This window comes from Crotalus tigris, unplaced genomic scaffold (assembly GCF_016545835.1).
Source record: "Crotalus tigris isolate CLP2741 ecotype Arizona unplaced genomic scaffold, ASM1654583v1 scf7180000024338.4412243, whole genome shotgun sequence".
NCBI classification, from domain to species: Eukaryota; Metazoa; Chordata; class Lepidosauria; order Squamata; family Viperidae; genus Crotalus; species Crotalus tigris.
In genome coordinates, this window is record NW_024100508.1 from 991154 (window position 1) to 1004515 (window position 13362).

Below are 13362 nucleotides of genomic sequence, written 5' to 3' on the forward strand. Positions count from 1 at the left end.
CCTGTGGTCTAGGGCATAAAGGCAAGATCAACCCATCTGTGGATTCTCCATCGTCATGCTGGAAAAGGCATTCAGGTAAGACAACGCCCCTTCTCTTTATCATCACAGTTAATCTTCATCAAAGCTGTGGCGCAAATTGCTTAAAATATAGGCAAGCTTTGGAATAATTTAAACATATATAATTTTCAGTCTAAGCAATACACAGACAGATGCCAACTGCTGTAGTTCACACCTCTCCCCTTGGATCACAGGCTGGCTGCCATGTGCGATACTTACAATGTGCTCCACATATTCTTTTCCAGCCTGTATCACATCCAAGGCTCTCTTCTTTTGCTCCTGGTCCAACAATAGCTTGTATGCTTTGTCGACAGCTGACAAACCAAACATTTCTATCAGCACATTCATACAACTTGAAAAATCTATACTACTAGAGAAAACATAAAGACATATTTGTTTTTAGGAATCTAGCAAAAAAGGCAACATGTAATTTATCTTTTCATGCTAACATCAGAATTGCCTATTGGATACACTGCTAATGCCTGAAATCTTGAACATAGAAACAACAGGGAAGTACCTTCAAAAGCTTTTTGTGCTCTGTCAGGATCATCTTGGTTTTTGTCAGGATGGACCAATATGGATAACTATATAATTAAAGAACATGGACTTATATCAAAATATATGAAATAATCACATAAACCAAGCCCTTCTTTCCAGTTATAATAAACAAACATTCCTCAATCTCATTGAGCCAATTTCTTCAATGCTATATAGCCAGGGAAGTGTAGCAAGTACTATTCAGAGTTATTGACATATTAATTTCTTAAAGGACACAAATGTGTGATTTATTCAATATTATAATACTGAATGTTCTAACAATCTCTTTATTAAACATTTTAAAGTGATAAAACACTGATAAAAAACATAAGCTATAAAATGTATTTAGGTACTCATATTTGTGATTTCAGTACAAAACATCCAAATTCAGACACAAGTTTCTAGATTGGAGGAAATTTTGTCATACCTCAAGAAAGCTATCAGAACAGTATTGCTAACTGTTTGGGAAACAGAATGAGGAGAAGGGAGAAAATTTGCATATTTATTTTTGTGCTGGTCTGTGACCTTAATAAAGATTGAATTGAATTGAATTGCATATTTATTTATAGGCCACTCTAATTGGTTGCTACTCTGGGAATATCTGGGAATAAAATACACAATAAAAAATACAACAGAAACAAACCAAAACTCTGCATCATAGTTACCAAACATAATTCTTTGCCAAATCATAACCTGGCGAATTATTCTTTGATTTCATCTTTTATTATATATCCGATGCTTATCTATCTAACCTTCTGCATAGTCATGCTGCATTGACTACTAGTCTTTCAAAGTAATGAAACAATTTAATCCCTTAAATTAGAGCAATTGGGATAACTCCAAACACATGAATGTTTATATAGAGTTACAAAGCACTTTGTAAATTTAAGTTTGCATGCTGCATATGTTCAATGAAACAGTAAGCTGCAGTTCTCAAATAAATTTATTGATCCCTACAACTGCCAAGAGGGTCTCTCCATGTTTAGCAAACTATAGAAGCCATATACCTGACGGAATCTTTTCTTTATTTCTTCATCAGTGACTTCAGGATCCAACTGTAGTACCTGGAAAAGTCCAAAAGTGACATTTAAAAAATAAAATAAAAGTAGCAATAGCACTTAAAGTTTACAGAGTGCTTTACAGCCCTCTCTAAGCGGTTTACAGAGTCAGAATAAAGGTAGTACCTAGAAAACACACAAACAGCACTATTCATGAAACGAGTTATCTCCATGCTCCAGAAACTTTAAGATCATCAAGAAAGTACAGAACCAAAATCCTTCAGTAGGGAAATTCTTCAGGGAGTAATCTCTAAAACCATCCAGCAACAATTAGGCATGCTCAGTGGTTATCAAACACTAAGATGAAGATGGAAAAGTAGCAAAAAGGGTAAAGGACCAGAAAATATGGTTCTTGGCACTCTGAAAAGCACCGTTTTATACTGCCACTTGTTAAAATTCCAATAGTGAATCAAGAAGACACAAATGCATGTATGAATTTAAACGGATGGGCTGAATTCTTACTCTGCTGCAAAATGTACTTCAAATCTAGAGTGAATGCCTAAATAACTAGGTTACCTCTTATTAATTCATTGACTCATTTCTAGAGGGGATCAAGAGTGATGCCATTTGTAGTATAAAAGAACGAGTAAACCTTAGGTTCAAAAATAAAACGTTGGAGGATTCTCAAATACTTTAATGAAATGATTCACTATGAGAGCAAGCAACTAACATGCCAATATAAAAGTTTACCACAAGTGGTATGACACAAGCAAATAAATTGTTGTGTGCAAAGCCAAATGGTACATATCCAGAATGTTCCAGGAATGAACCCTGCTAGTTTGCATATCTCTTTCAAGTAACAGGATCTATACAAAAAAACCTGCAGTGGTGGGACAATGAATAAAGAAAACAGATTTAAACATACCTCAAAGGGATTCAGATTAAAATAGGAGGACCCAGGCCTGGTAAGCCTTTCAATCTGATTTTTTGAAGTTAAAACAGAATCTCGCTTTTCGATTTGCTTTACCTGTAGAAATTAGCACATGATTAATAACCAGAATTGCACCAGATAATTGTTGTAGGGAAAATAGGAGGCAGAAGATCTGTTGGATAATAAAGATGGGATACAAATAATAATTGGGTTAATCCAAAAAGCCTCAATTAATTATGGCAATATATCTTGTGAACTGAGCTAAAGTCAATTAGATTAGGGGGGACACTGACATAAACACCTAAAACTCCACAGGAAAATGCTAAAAATAATAGGAACTATTGCTCAACACATTTGGAAGACACTGTTAGGGAAGATTATGATGTACACTTCATTGAAAGCAACTCAGTGAACTAAGTATGCTGAATAAACCCAACTGAATTAAATTGTTGAATAAACACAACAAAATAATATCACTTATGTGCATGATCACATCATTTTCAATTTATTTTATATTTCAATAAGGATGCCATTTTCTATACCAGAGAATCACTAGATGGCAGCAGAGAGAAAGATAACTCTTTGCTACCACCTATTGATGCCCAAATCCACATATTATATATGCAACAGGATAAAAAAAAATGTTGGTTATTACAATTGTGCCCTTCTCCTCTTCTGAAGCTCTCTAAGACAGGGCTTTTCAATCACTGGTACATGTCCCACCTGTGGTACAGTAGCACGTGGCAGGTGGTATGCAGCCCTGCCCAACCAAGTGTAGTGGGGGAGGGAACAAGCCAGCGCAGGACTTAATTGTGAGAAAGTCCTCTGGAGCTGCAGTGGCTGAGGCGAGGCAAAGCCTCAGGCTCACTTCTAGCTCACCAGAAGAGAAAGGAGGAAGAGGGGGTGGAGACAGGGGAGGCTATAAAAGGAGGCAGTTTGGGTGGGAGAGGGAGAGAAAAAAAAAAGAGGCAACCTTGGGAGGAGCTGGAGTCAGCTCTAGGTGCACTGAAGGGAAAGAAGAAGAAGAAGGAGGAGGAGGGTGGGGGGGAGAGGAGATCAAGCAGGACGGCCATGAGCTGATTTACAACTTCTGTGGCAGCAACAAACAGGTAAGAAACTTGCAATGGGGGAGAGGAATGAAGAAAGGCAGCATCGGCTGGAGGTGAGGCATGGAGGGAGAGAGATGGAGAGTGGAATTCTCCATGTTCTTTTGTGACTTTGAAGTTCTGGGATTTGTGCAATGTGGGCTTTGTGTTCTTAAGGAGTGTTTGGCAATTTCTATTTGGCTGATGGCTGATGTCTCCTGTTAGATTCTATTGCTCTACTATTGTTAGCTGTAAGTTTTGCTGCAAGGGATTTTGAAGTATTTTTCTCCTGAATTGATTTTGCCTGCAGCATTCCTTTACTTATGGAGCCATTTGGGGAGGCTGACTTAGCCAGCAGCCAGTACTTACTACATTTTTTTTTCTTCCTTAACTGCTGGCTGCTGGCTCCTTAACTTTCCTTTCTAGCTGGTAGCTAATTCTTAAAGGGGAATGCACCTTTTAAAGCTAGTTCCCTCAGCTGCTTGTCTTTTCTATCTCTGGAGGCTTTCCCTTGTTTGATGAATATATGGAAGAGGGAAAATATGGGGGGGGGTTTCAAATTCTTCCTTCAGAAGGAGATGGGAATGAGAAAGAGGGAGGGAGGGAAGTCCTGCCTTAGCACTTGGCCACCAGCAACCCTGCCATTGACTTTGCTTGTCAAAAGGTTGCAAAAGGGGACACTGTGACCATCATAAATATGAATCAGTTGCCAAGCATCCAAATATAAATCACATGACCCTGAGCATGCTGCAATAGTCATAAGTTTGAAAAATGGTCATGTCATTTCAGTGCAATTGCAACATTGAACAGTTTTGGGTTTTTTTGGTCATCAAGTTTTTGACACCTTGCTCAAATATTGCCATATCCTAAAAGTGGTACAATCGGTGAAAAGGTTGAAAAGAGCTGCTCTAAGAAGCAGCATTGGTTGAACTTGGTATAATGTTTGATACTATACAAATAACCACAAACAAGATAGGGCAAAATGCAACAACTAGGTAAATTTACATTTAGCCCCATACAAACGGTCCAAGATTTGAAAACCCACCATTTTACAGAATGGGAAGATATCTCAAAAGCAAATAACCTGGATACTGTTCTCTTTAATAGCTGTAACAATTGATGAAGTGATAAAGTTATAACAAAATCCTAAAGTTGTATTACCAATCAACTGGGATTTGATTTGAAAGAAAAAATGAACAAAAATAAAGAATATATGTAAGGGATCAGCAGAAAATAGAAAAGGAATAAGTTTAGGAGCAGGAAGATCAGGACCAAAATCTTAGGAGTTTGAAATTTTGCAGCTGGGAACCACTGAAAACATTGTAATCACAGTAGTTTGGGCCCAAATCCTGAGGACATATAAGTGCACAGGTGATTGCAGAGCAAATGTTAACATGTCATCACATATATGTGACTTAACATATTTAATAATAATTAAATATGTTAAGTCACATATAAGTCACATAATAATTTGATGAAAAATAAGAAAACTGGCTAGCAATCAGTGCTGTTCCTCTCCTACACTCAAGCGATGGAATTCCCTTGGCTCCCTGCCCCATCTCGTTTTCTAGCTAGTTTTCCATTAATAGGCTCCGTGCCAACTGTAGCCACCGCAGGGATCGGCCCCGAGCGCCCTTCGGACTACAGCTTCCATGTGCCCCAGCCAGAGCAACAAATGGCGACGAGTGGCAGGAAGGCAAAAGCCCTCAAAGGTGACAAGCTAGCTTCTTTGGCCCCGGTACATACCGCGCCTTGCACGAGAGGCCGAGAAGGGCTCCTTTACCCAACGCCCCCGCAAGGCAGCGCTTCCCCACCCGCTCCATCCGAAGGGACCAGGAAGGGGGAAAGAACGGCCGAGCTGGCAAGAAGGACCGCGAGGCACCGGCACCTTCAGCAATCGGCCGGAAGGGAGAAGCCCAACCCGGCTGGAAGAAACCACTACAGCCACGAGCCCTGTGACCCGGGCCAGAAGAACAAGGCGTCCCTCCGCGCTGCAGTGACGGAGACCGGTTCGCGATACCTCCGTGTAGAAGGTGAGAAACGCCTCCTCAGCGCCGCCGCCCGCCTCTCGCTCGCCCGGAGCCGCCATGTCTGGTACCACGTGACCGGCCGCGCGCCCTTTCCACCTGATCCGGACCGATCCCGCATGGGCACTGACACGTGACCCGCAACATCTGCCTTTCCGAGCGGGAGGGCGGGGCGGCTATTAAAGGACCAAAGCGCCGAGGCCTTCTTGTGTCTTAGCCGGTACTGTGTTCTGTAGTTCTACTCCCGCTCGCTTAGGCACAACAAAACTTCTGGTTTATTTTTCTTTGCTTTTTTTGGAACAAGAAAAGCTGACCCATAGTCAGCTCCTTTCTCTTCTTTTATCCTCCGCACTAGTGTTTCTCAACCTCATCCACTTTTAGCTGTGTGGACTTCAATTCCCAGGACCCAAAACGAGGAAAGATCGACTTGCTAACAAAAAGACAATCCCTTGCAAGCAGACCGCACAAGCCTAATTTAATTATTTTTCAGAGATTGAAATCAATCTTTCTCATCGTTCAAAAACGAGGAAAGATTAAGATCCTTTAATACAGGGGTCTTCAAACTTGGCCCTTTTATGACTTGTGGACTTCAACTCCCAGAATTCCTCAGCCAGCATGGTAAGTCTAAGTCCACACGCTACATATTTCTATGTTTACAGTCAATGTCAGAAAAGTATCCCGGAAAAGCCAAGAATAGGGGCGGATCCTTTAAGTCACGCCTCTCCATATACAAACGTGCCTAGAAGAGCTCCCTGAGACGACGGAAGTTCAAAATGTGAACGATTGGCCTCTATAGTTCCTGCATGGATCTGATTGGGCCTAGTTCGTTCCCTCTTCTCCGATTGGCCTTCGCTTCACTTTGCCCCTCCTTTTCCTCCAGCAGTCAGACACACCCACCCATCCACTTCCAAGGACAGAGCTGAGATGGCTGCTGTTGGTGCGATTTTCAGATCAGGGTTGCGAGGAGCGATGGCTTTGCCCCAGCAGCAGCGGGCCTGGAGCTCGGGCTCCGATCAGGTAGCGTCGGTATCGGTGGTTCGGCTGCAGAGCCTCCAGTGCAGTAGGGCCTCGGGGAGGTCTTCGCTGAGAAGGGGAGGCGGGCGGGTCTGAATTGGTGCTGGAGGCAAAGGCGGTAGCGTCTAAAATGTATGCCTCCTTTTTCCCTCCCCTCCTGAGCTGGGTGACCTCGGCAGAGGTGCTGGAAAAGGCGGGGGTGGAGGCGGATCCATCCGTGAAGCTGGCGGCGCATTTGGAAAACGGGAAGCGGCTGAGGAGGAACGCTACTTCAGGTATGTTATGTCTGAATTCACACATTACATTAAACACGAGTTAGCGAGCAAGTTGATTTACCCGTGGAATGCCACGCCAGAACAACAAAAAAAATAGATTAGAGTTGAACATAAGACCCTGAGAAACACAGGCTGAAACACTGATTGGGCTTCCGTTTTACCCTCATCTATGGTATTCTGCAATTCACTCATTTAGTAAATGACTTTTTTTTTAGATTTAGTGACATATTTTCAATTTCTGACCTGCTTTTCCTTCAGAAATTCAAGATGGTATGAACTGCCTTTCCATTTCTGATTTTTTTTCTTAGTAATAAGAATTGTATGGGGAAGGCTGAGAATGTGTGGCCCAAACTCACTCAGGATTCTTCTGTGACTGATAGCACATTTGAACACGTGTCTCCCTGGTGTGATACACATTCGAACCTGGGTCTCTCTTCCTTTTTCCACAACTGTCTTTCCCCTCTCACGTTGCACAAGAGTCTCATATATAAATATTTTCGGTGACAAGGCAAGTTAGAAGATGCTGGACCCAAAGTCAAGTCTTCCTTTAGTAATAGTGATATGCAGATAGTCATATTCCTTTGGCTGTGAAGTGAGAGGGATTAGCTCTGAAACAGCAAAGAAAGAGTAGGCAAACTAATTCCATGTTGCCAAGAAAATATGGATGTGTCCAGATAGTCAACTGATAATTTATCTCAAGGGGACACTGGACTTTAATTTGGAACCAAACATCTTCCAGTCAGCCCTATCTCACAGTTGTGATAAAATTGGGATTAAGAGATATATAAACTGACTTCATCTCATCGGAGGAAAAAACCAGTTATTCCTGTAATTACTAAATGGTACCTAAATTCATAAATTTCAATAATTATGAACCTGGTTTCTGCTATAAAAAAATTGCAGGCATCTTATCCCTAATACTTACTGTCTGTAATATGGGAGATAATATCAATTTATTTGTATGGATTTATTTTAAGGATAAATTCTAGACTCTAGAACAGGGTAGGCAACCTTGGCTCTTTTATGACTTGTGGACTTCAACTCAGGAATTCTGGGAGTTGAAGTCCACGAGTCATAAAAGAGCCAAGGTTGCCTACCCCTGCTCTAGAATATGCACATGAACTGCTTTAAACACCTGAAAGCAGTGAAAGATTGTAACTATTCATACTACTTTAGCTCCACATTTCCTATTTGTTTCTCCCTGTTTCAGAGGATAATCATACAAATTTATAGTGTTAGATTTGGAGGTCACCTCATGCTCCAGTTATTGCATTTCAGGTCCATCTGGCCAAATATTCCCCTAGCTAAATCCCTGAATGCTTGATATGTTGAAAAAGCAATTCTACGCTTAAAGCAGAATATTTCATGGAATTTTGAACAGCAAACTTGAAACAAAATGTTTTGCATTAACAAGTTGTGAGGAATGGGGGAAATGAGTCTTGAGTTTGTAAAAGGAAAGATGGAATATTCAATAGCAAATAACTTAAATCATGTTATTACCTTTATAAATGAGCCAGGCCATCTTTATATTAATGTATTTGCTGATTAGCAATGGGATAACCTGTGAGGTAGTCATTTAGTAGATGCTGTAAGGACTGCATTTTGAAGTGAATAATTGTGCCATTATTTTTCATGATATTTTAGCTGAGGTTTGAATAAATGACAATAATATATATTATCCTAATATTTTTGCAGGGAGAAAGAGAGAGAACAGTTGGCAAATCTTAGAAAACATCATGAAGAGGAAATAAGTCACCATAAGAAAGAAATAGACCGTCTGCAGAAAGAAATTGAACGTCATAAGTACAAGATCAAGAATCTTCAAGACGATGATTAAGTTGCTGCTATTATTGATGTGGTATCTGGCATTGTTTTGAAAATGGTCCCTGTGAATACCCAGAATTTGGTTCCTACCACAGTGTGAAATAAACAGTTCACTCTATCTTCAAAGTCAATGTCTTCTCTAGAAAATATTTAGTACTTATATAATAATTATGGATAGGTATTTCTTGAATCATGATTTTTGAGAGGAAGAAATATATGATTAAAAATTTGCCAGGTAAATTTCAGAAGGGCCACTATTTTTTCCTATGGCTTGAAAGTATACTGTTACACAGTGTCTTCTCCCCAAGGATGGAAAATTGTTCTTGTCCGGAGCAATTTGAGGGAATTGAGAGATTTTTTGGGGTGGGGGGAAGGATTACATTAAAAACTTTTTTCTAGTTCTTAAGAATTTCCTAGAGGACTAGGTAATCCAACAGAAATGGCAAATAGTTTAGCCATCTGATATAATGAATTTTAATACTAGGCTAGTTCATGTACAAAGTAAAGCTTAAAAATATTCTTGAATATGTAGTGTTTTCTATTCTGATAAAAAAGTTTAACAATATTAACAAATCAGAATTTTAAAAATAACTTCTGAGAACATTTAACTATCGTCTTTAAGGGTGTATAATTCTAGAGGCAAAGTGATCTTTCATGTTACAGAAACTTATTTGTATATGTGGAAATAATAATCATTTATTGGGGCAGAATAGCCTTCAAGCATTATTAGCAGTTATACTTAGTTTATCAATTTAGAGATTAAAAAATAAAAAAAACCCTGTTCTTCTCATAGTGTGACTCCAAAGAGAGGAAAGGTGATGAAAAATCTAAGGTTTCCAGACAAGATGGATAGCACAAAAATCTAGTATCTAAATAACTAAATTCAGAGGAAAAAATAACTAGAATGTCTTGTATTTTAAAGCCAAAAATCTGTAAAAATGATAATCCAAAATGAAGGCTATAGATACTAGTATATTTTACAGTTAAAACAGTTAACCAAATGCAGTGATTATTAAAAATTGATCAGAAATACTACCTATAATATTTTAATATAATTAATAAATTAAAATATGGATCCAATCTGTCATTAGGATACACTGATGAACACAGCATCATTAAGGAAAAATACCAAGATTACACTGCAGTCTCTTTATTAGATTTTATCCCACCCTCCTCTTTCTCCATCTGGGTACACACAAACACACACACAGTGTATACATGTAACTCAAGGCAATGAACGTACAGTACTTAATAATCCTGCTTTGTATTTCTGCACAACTTTGTAAGATAGATTGGACTGAGAGACAGTGGCCAAGTTCTCCAGCTAGCTTTTATGGAAGGCTTAAAATTCAGTCTCTTGGCCAGCACCTCCATTATTACGCCATACTCTCCTGTGGGATTTATTTCCTAATAAATGTATTTAGGACTGCAGTTTCAATTTCAACGTTTTTCCTAGAATAGAAACTTATCGAATGAGAGGCTATTAGTTTAACTGCACAGAACGATAATAGAAGTCATTATTACTATTATTATTATTATATCGGCATAATCTCTGCAAATAGAAGACTAGCTTGTCAAGAACTCTCAAGTCTAGTTTTGGCCATGAGAAAGCTTTCTCCCATGAGAGAGGTTTTGCTAGCCAATGAAGGCTGAAGTGGTTAAACCCGGCTACCTCAGGTATGAATTCATCTACGCTTGGAGCGGGACCCCCCCCCCCCTCTATTTTCAGAGAAATCCTGCTTTTTCTTTCCTTCTCTCCGTTTCGACCTTACCGGCGCGCCATAGTTTTATCCGTTCAGCGGATTGGCCAGAAGGCGCCCTGGGCCCGATTGGCTAGAAAAATCACTGTCGAGTCCAGCCTCCCGGCGTCTACAGGAAATCTGGTCTGTCCTTCTGAAACACTGCGTTCCGATTGGCTCATCGAACCCAGTCCCTGGAAACAGTTCCGGGAAACCCCTCGCGTTGCCGGGATCGCTCTCGCCGTCCATGAGGGGAGGGAAGAGGAGGAGCGCGCGCCATTTGCAGCCGCTGCTCCAGCCGCGCCGCGCAGGTCCCGCTCCGGTGAGTCTTGCCAAGGACGCGCCCGGCCGAGCAAACCCGGCGGCGGCGGCGGAGGAGGAGGCGGCGGCAGCAGCGACGGCAGCTGCGCGTGGGCCTTGCGTCGGATGGGGGGTGGGCGGGGAAGCGGCCGGCAGGGCGAGGCCCAGGCGGCGCTGCGACGGCGCTCAAGGAGCCTTTTGTGGCCGCATCGCGCCTGCGGATGCGCCCGGGCGTGGAGGGCCCCGCCGCATCTGACGGGATGGTCCTGGCTGCGGGCAGAGTGGAGCGTCCCGCCCCACTTTCGCCGGGGGCCACTCGGGGGGCCGCTGAGGGTCGGCTTGATCACGGCGCTCTGGGCCTTCGCTGCGACCGGGGAGCGAAGGAGAATGAACGGCCGGCTCCTTACCCGCCTGGGCCTCGCCCGGCTTGCGAGCTGCATCTCGATCGGAAGGGGCGGCGGCTCCTCTCCCCATCTGGCATTGCTTCTGGCGGGGCCGCCCCGTTAGCCGCCGGAAAACCATCTCAGCTTTCGCCCTTCGGCCTTCCGCGGTGAAAGGCCGGGTTTAGAATTGCCGCCCGGAGGCTGCAGTTGTCGGATTGCTTTCCTAGGAATAAGTCCAGTGGAAGTCAGCGGGCTCACATGGTAAATAAACACGCGAGGGGATGGGCGGGTATGATTCCGAGCCTAGGCACCGGCGTGGAGGAGGAGGAAAGGCGCGTTGAGGTCGATGTGGCCTCGCTGGCAGGTAAATCCGCGGTGCGGATCGAGCTCCTCTGCGCTTTGTTGGGCGGCGCTGAGCATGAATTCCCGCAAACACACAAAAATTATAGCTGCTGCAACATGCTTTTTCCTGGTGGAATCTCTGATGCGACTTTCAGTTTTAAAAGGCTGTGGGATATATTTTTTTCCATTTACTTTTCTACACGTCCATCTCTGCTAATGAATAATCGGAATTATTTCGGTGGGTTTTTTTTTTCATGTTATCAAATTGGGAATGGACAGGAGGTGAATTGATGATAATTTTGGTTCTTTAGTAAACGGTGATGCTGTTGAAAGTTCTGTTTCCAAAAAATGGAAAGCCGGTGCTTCTTATTGGAACAGCACTGAGTTCTGTATATACTATTGTAGTACAGTACTGTGGTATATTAAGAAGTGTTGGATAAGTTGTTTTAAGTATACATTCTTATTTCACTCATTTAGTGGTAGTTGTAGAGTTTAAAGATGATACCATAGAATGCTTTGAAGACTGTATATTTGTAGGAAATAAGATTATACCTTAGTAAATGATTTCCATACCTTTACTGTCTAATCTTGCCAGAGAATGACATAGTTTTTGAAATTCTTGTCACCTTGTCTGGGAAATTTTAATACCCTCTGTAAATCTTGAATTATGCAGAATTCTTTTAGTTTCTAAACTTTCCATTTGGGAAACTTGAATAACTGAATAACTTTCTGCTGCGAAAATATTCCATATGTATTTTTTGGCAATATAGCTAATGCTTCTGCAGTTAATAGCATATACAGTACATCTTCTCATTTGGAAATTTTATATGTGTTGGCAAAGCTGCAGCAATTCCACTTTTAATTTAAATTTTTTTCATCACTTTTTCAAGCTTTTATGGGGATAAGTTAAATTAGGATTTTTAAGATTAGTATTGATTGATAGCTGTTTGGTTCTGTTAAGGGCATGTGTGATATGCTTGCAACTTCATTGACTTTAATGCTGTTGATTAAATTTTGAGTTACTTTAATGTAGAAGGGTTTTTGGTGGCTTTTAAAAAATAAACCTTGTGTTACTTCGGTTGTCTCAGGACATGCATTCATTTTTTAAAACCAAAGTCGAGCCATATCAAGAAGCAGTTGAGAATAAACCTTTCAGATGGCCTCACAAAACAAAATTCATCTTGCAAACATCTCTTCACTGTGCCATCAGTTTTGTAAGATATAGTAGCACATAGATTTTGCTGAAGGATTATAATAAATACAAATGCAGAAACAGAAATGGAAAGTAGAATGACAGCTAGTCAGTCTGGAGCAGGGGTGTCAAACTCACCACATCACGTGACATGTTGCAATGCAAATCTTTTTGCATTGCTGACAATGGGGTGGACGAGGCTTTGTTATGATGAAACCTTTGGTATGATGAAACCGGCCGGCAGTTTGACACCCCTGGTCTGGAGGATAGGATACTGATTAGTTTGCACAGGTGAAAGAACTGTAGAGTTTGATATTATAAATAAGGATTGTTGAGTGGACCATTGTGATTGCCATCATCTCTGCTATTCTCAAATTTCTTCAGTGTCCTGCTTATGCATGTCATTTCTGACATTGCACTGTAATTTTAAGTAATTTGTCAAGTGTAGCACAAAGTGCAACAATTAAGTTTAGAACTTGGGTGAGAGGCAAAACAGTGCCTGTCAAATGCAGTAAAGGAAAACTCAGAGGTCTTGTCTGCATCTTGCCTAGTTTCAGACCTGGGGGTGGGGAATCAAAATCATCTACCGGTAGCTGCTTCTCTTGGGTGTTATCAGAGCATAATGTGAAGTCAAAAGTTTATGGAGGAGAGACAAGTA

General features: G+C 41.3%; 3 protein-coding genes across 8 annotated transcripts in view; 2 read left to right on the top strand and 1 right to left on the bottom strand.

The window, feature by feature from the left end:
- Positions 1-157: 157 nt before the first annotated feature.
- LOC120300154 (dnaJ homolog subfamily C member 8-like) lies at positions 158-5697 on the bottom strand. Its single transcript, XM_039325778.1, has 5 exons — positions 5629-5697; positions 2518-2619; positions 1602-1658; positions 575-641; positions 158-371 (listed from the first exon to the last, which is right to left on the bottom strand). The coding sequence occupies exons 1-5, from the start codon at positions 5695-5697 to the stop codon at positions 169-171; spliced, it is 498 nt and encodes a 165-aa protein (XP_039181712.1). The 3' UTR covers positions 158-168.
- Positions 5698-6515: 818 nt separating this feature from the next.
- Positions 6516-8874, top strand: LOC120300044 (ATPase inhibitor, mitochondrial-like). The gene is made up of 3 exons (XM_039325543.1): positions 6516-6652; positions 6812-6924; positions 8620-8874. Exons 1-3 carry the CDS (start codon positions 6560-6562, stop codon positions 8759-8761), a joined length of 348 nt encoding a protein of 115 aa, XP_039181477.1. The 5' UTR covers positions 6516-6559; the 3' UTR covers positions 8762-8874.
- A 1694-nt stretch (positions 8875-10568) lies between these two features.
- HNRNPR (heterogeneous nuclear ribonucleoprotein R) overlaps positions 10569-13362 on the top strand; it is a 37374-nt gene continuing 34580 nt past the window's right edge. Inside the window, exon 1 of one of the 6 annotated variants that reach the window (XM_039325535.1) lies at positions 10569-10809. Coding sequence is in view for 3 of the 6 variants with exons in the window: in XM_039325537.1 (XP_039181471.1) it covers positions 10735-10809 (75 nt within the window). In the remaining 3 variants the exon portion in view is untranslated. The remainder of the gene's footprint in view (positions 10810-13362) is intronic. The other 5 variants (XM_039325536.1, XM_039325539.1, XM_039325537.1 and 2 more) reach the window with 5 other exon arrangements.